At 54.4% G+C, this 3112-nt stretch overlaps 1 protein-coding gene across 1 annotated transcript in view; it reads right to left on the reverse strand.

Moving 5' to 3' along the window:
- Positions 1-532: 532 nt before the first annotated feature.
- Positions 533-3112, reverse strand: part of LOC113218209 (alpha-tocopherol transfer protein-like) — a 2887-nt gene continuing 307 nt past the window's right edge. Inside the window, exons 2-6 of the mRNA XM_052276446.1 lie at positions 2762-2918; positions 1921-2173; positions 1273-1383; positions 1077-1185; positions 533-809 (exon numbers count right to left, since the gene is read on the reverse strand). Of these exons, the coding sequence (XP_052132406.1) occupies positions 652-809; positions 1077-1185; positions 1273-1383; positions 1921-2173; positions 2762-2918 (788 nt within the window). The 3' untranslated portion in view covers positions 533-651. The remainder of the gene's footprint in view (positions 810-1076; positions 1186-1272; positions 1384-1920; positions 2174-2761; positions 2919-3112) is intronic.

Genomic DNA, 3112 nt, shown 5'->3' on the forward strand with positions numbered 1-3112 from the left:
GCTACCCCTTGCGGTGGGGTAGGGTGCGGGTGCCTGTGTGTGCGGGGTAACGACGGACTCCAACATGTGGGCGTTGCCGATATGAACCTTCTTTACAGGATCCTTAGTGGGGCATACTTCCGTGATAACCTGACCATGCTGACGGACATTCATTCATCTGGTATTGTGAGGGGATCGGGTGAGCGCACGCGGCGCACAGGCGCAGATCTTGCCACCCCAGGTGTCCCCACCAGCATGAACGTTACTATTCACGAGTTGTGACGACGCCAGTGACAGGGCGCCTGCCACGCGTAGGGTGGGCCAGCCCGCCAAGCAGCTTTGAGAAGATGGTGGCCCGCCCGGGACGCCGCAGGGGGCTCATTCGCTTTGCCTCCCGTCTTTCTATCGCGCGTCACCTCGGGCGGGGGACGGGGGTAGTCCTTCATGTTGAAGGGGTAGTGGAGGGGCACCTGAATTATACTGTACGGCAGGTAGGCGTGCGAGCAGTGCTAGTGGGTTGCCAACCCGTGTACACGTAATAATTTATCGTTAATCTTGGTAGTTGTTTTTATTTTACAAATTAGGTAATAGTAGTTTTTAACAAAATTACACGACGAACAAGCCTCTTTGGCGTCTCAAAGTTTCAAAGCTGCGAGTTGCTTCGTGGACGTATCAGTCCAAGTTGAGCTTCTTGAACGAGCCGTTGCATCCGAAAGCGTCACCATCCTGGTAGGGCACAGACCGCGCGGGCCTCCGGGATTCGTCCACGCGGAGGCGCTCCTCCTGCGAGTACCACGACACCAGCTTTTCCATACCTTGCTTGACGAGATCTGCAACAGGAGGCGGGTTCTCATTCACTGTATCGTTAGGCTAGGTGGTGCCACAAATGCCACGCAAAATGGTCTGTTTGCTGAAACAGAAGTGAGTCTTTGTAGATTTAGCAAAAATTTAGGTGGAACAGCAAAAATGTTTGCCATTACCATAGCAGCAGCAAAAGAAAGTTAGCAGCTATGGTAAATTTACAAATGCCCACTTCTGTTTCAGCAAACACACCATTTTGAGTGTGCAGTTGGAGCTCTGCGAGTTCTGAAACTGACCGTGCAATTCATCGGAGGATGGGGCTTCCCCGCCGTAATCTTTGGGCATCATTTCTTGGGGCACGAACTCGTAGAATTTGGAGACCTGCGCCTCGGTGTGGACGTGCAGCTGTGGCAGACAAGGGGGGAAACATGATCAGAGAGTTTTGCGAGCGTGGGAGCACGACACGCACAGTGTCGAGGGGGCAGTGCTTACCATCTCCCTCGTCTCGGGCTTCATGACAGGCTTCATGATGGCGAGGATGTGATGGACTAGGGGGATGGCGTTGATGACGTGAACTCCCTTCAGCCGGACTGGGAGGCCCTCCTGTAGACAAATAATAAGCATTGTCGACTCAAAGATCCGAGCATCGAACCCACAGCTAAACCATACCCGACGGCACCAAAAGAAAAGTTAACCAAGGAGGCGCGATGCGATGGGACGGGACGTGATTGAGGGAACTTTGGGCAACACTCAGTCTTGCTCCCGGCTCGACGCCCACGCCCGAGCCAGCGTCCCTTGATAAGTGATCGTCCATAAATTGCGTCAGTTTTCATCAAAAATTTATTCGGTAAATTACGGGAGCTCGGCGCCTGCGAGACGCAGAATAGGCCATCCCGCAGTACACGAATGTAGTGAAGGCAACGTGTTGCCTACCTACCAGGCGCTATGAGAGCTTGCAGAGGAGGCCCGAACTTGGCAGGTTCGTAACGGCGAATGACGGACGGGTGTTCTTTCTGGACGATCCCTAATAGAGCAGGACCACTGGCTACACGCATCTGCTTGGCGGGTTTGCCTTTCCAGCGCGTGGCAGGCGCTCGATCGCGAATACACCTCAATCAGCGTTTGAGAAAGCACTCTGACCTGCTGGTAGTCAAGCCCGCGCTTCATCGTGGCGAAGTTGATCTTGCCGACGTGCGCGATGTTCGTGCCCCTCATGTCCATGACGAGTCTGTAGCCGGGCACCGGGCCATCGTTGAGCTGCACCAGGTCCAGCACCATGAGGCTCAGCTTGACGGCCTCGACGAACAAGAAGTGGCTCGGGTCGGGGTCCTTGAAGCCGACGACGAAGGCCAGGAGGCCCTCTGGTGTGCGCCCGGGGAGCGGGGCGAAGCGTCTGCGAAGAGGACACACGAAACCGTTCTACAGTGGTTAGAGGCTGTCCCTCCATGGCGGATTTTTTCCGATGCGCCCGATAGGGAGGCAATCTGTAGCAGAATCTATATTTCTTCAAGTCGCTAAATACAAGATCCATCGGCGCCGTTGTCAGTTGTAGGTATCCTGTACTGCATGCGGTACAGTGATAGGCAAACCCGACCGTACTCCTTTAACAGTTACCTTTACCTACTGAGAACGGCGCCGATGATTGGGATTCGTTGAGAGAGTACGTCCGTTTTCCTAGGATTCATTTGGCATATTACGGGAGCTGGGCGCCTACGAGACTCGGGGTAGACCCCGCGCTGTGTACACACGTGCACTGCAGGCAAGATTCTGCCTACCTATCGGGGGCTCTGAGAGCTTGCACAGGCTCAACTTCGCATCTTCGTAACGGCCAATGAGGGACGTACTTTCTGGATGATCCCTCGGTCACCCCGTAGCACACCTAGGCCTACCTCACCCCCCCCCCTCTTCCCGTTTTTCCATAACCGAATCCTTGGATACGTGCCAGCGAGGCCCGCGGGGCGATGGCCTCCTCCCCACTTACATGACTTTCAGGGCGTCTTGGATCTCGGGAGACAAAGGATTCCGGTCCGTGAAGAGCTCGCGGGCAACCGTCCGGATGCTGTAAGACCGGTCCAGCGTCATCTTGGCCAGCTCCAGGGAGTTGTTTTGCGAGTGGAGGAACAGCGTAAGCGTCTCATCTGTGGAAGGAAGGGGAAAGTGGTTGTGGATTCGTTGATCGGCGGGACATCTTCGGGATACCTTCCGGCACCTAGCCACAGGCAGGTAAAGTCGGGGGGACTTCACTACAATTTCTAGAATTCACCAAATTCCCCTGCTTTTTCTTGATTTTTCTATTGTTCTCTGATTTTTCTGAAATGATTTTTTTTATGAT

Source organism: Frankliniella occidentalis, unplaced genomic scaffold (assembly GCF_000697945.3).
Source record: "Frankliniella occidentalis isolate FOCC.00 unplaced genomic scaffold, Focc_3.1 Scaffold2969, whole genome shotgun sequence".
NCBI lineage: Eukaryota > Metazoa > Arthropoda > Insecta > Thysanoptera > Thripidae > Frankliniella > Frankliniella occidentalis.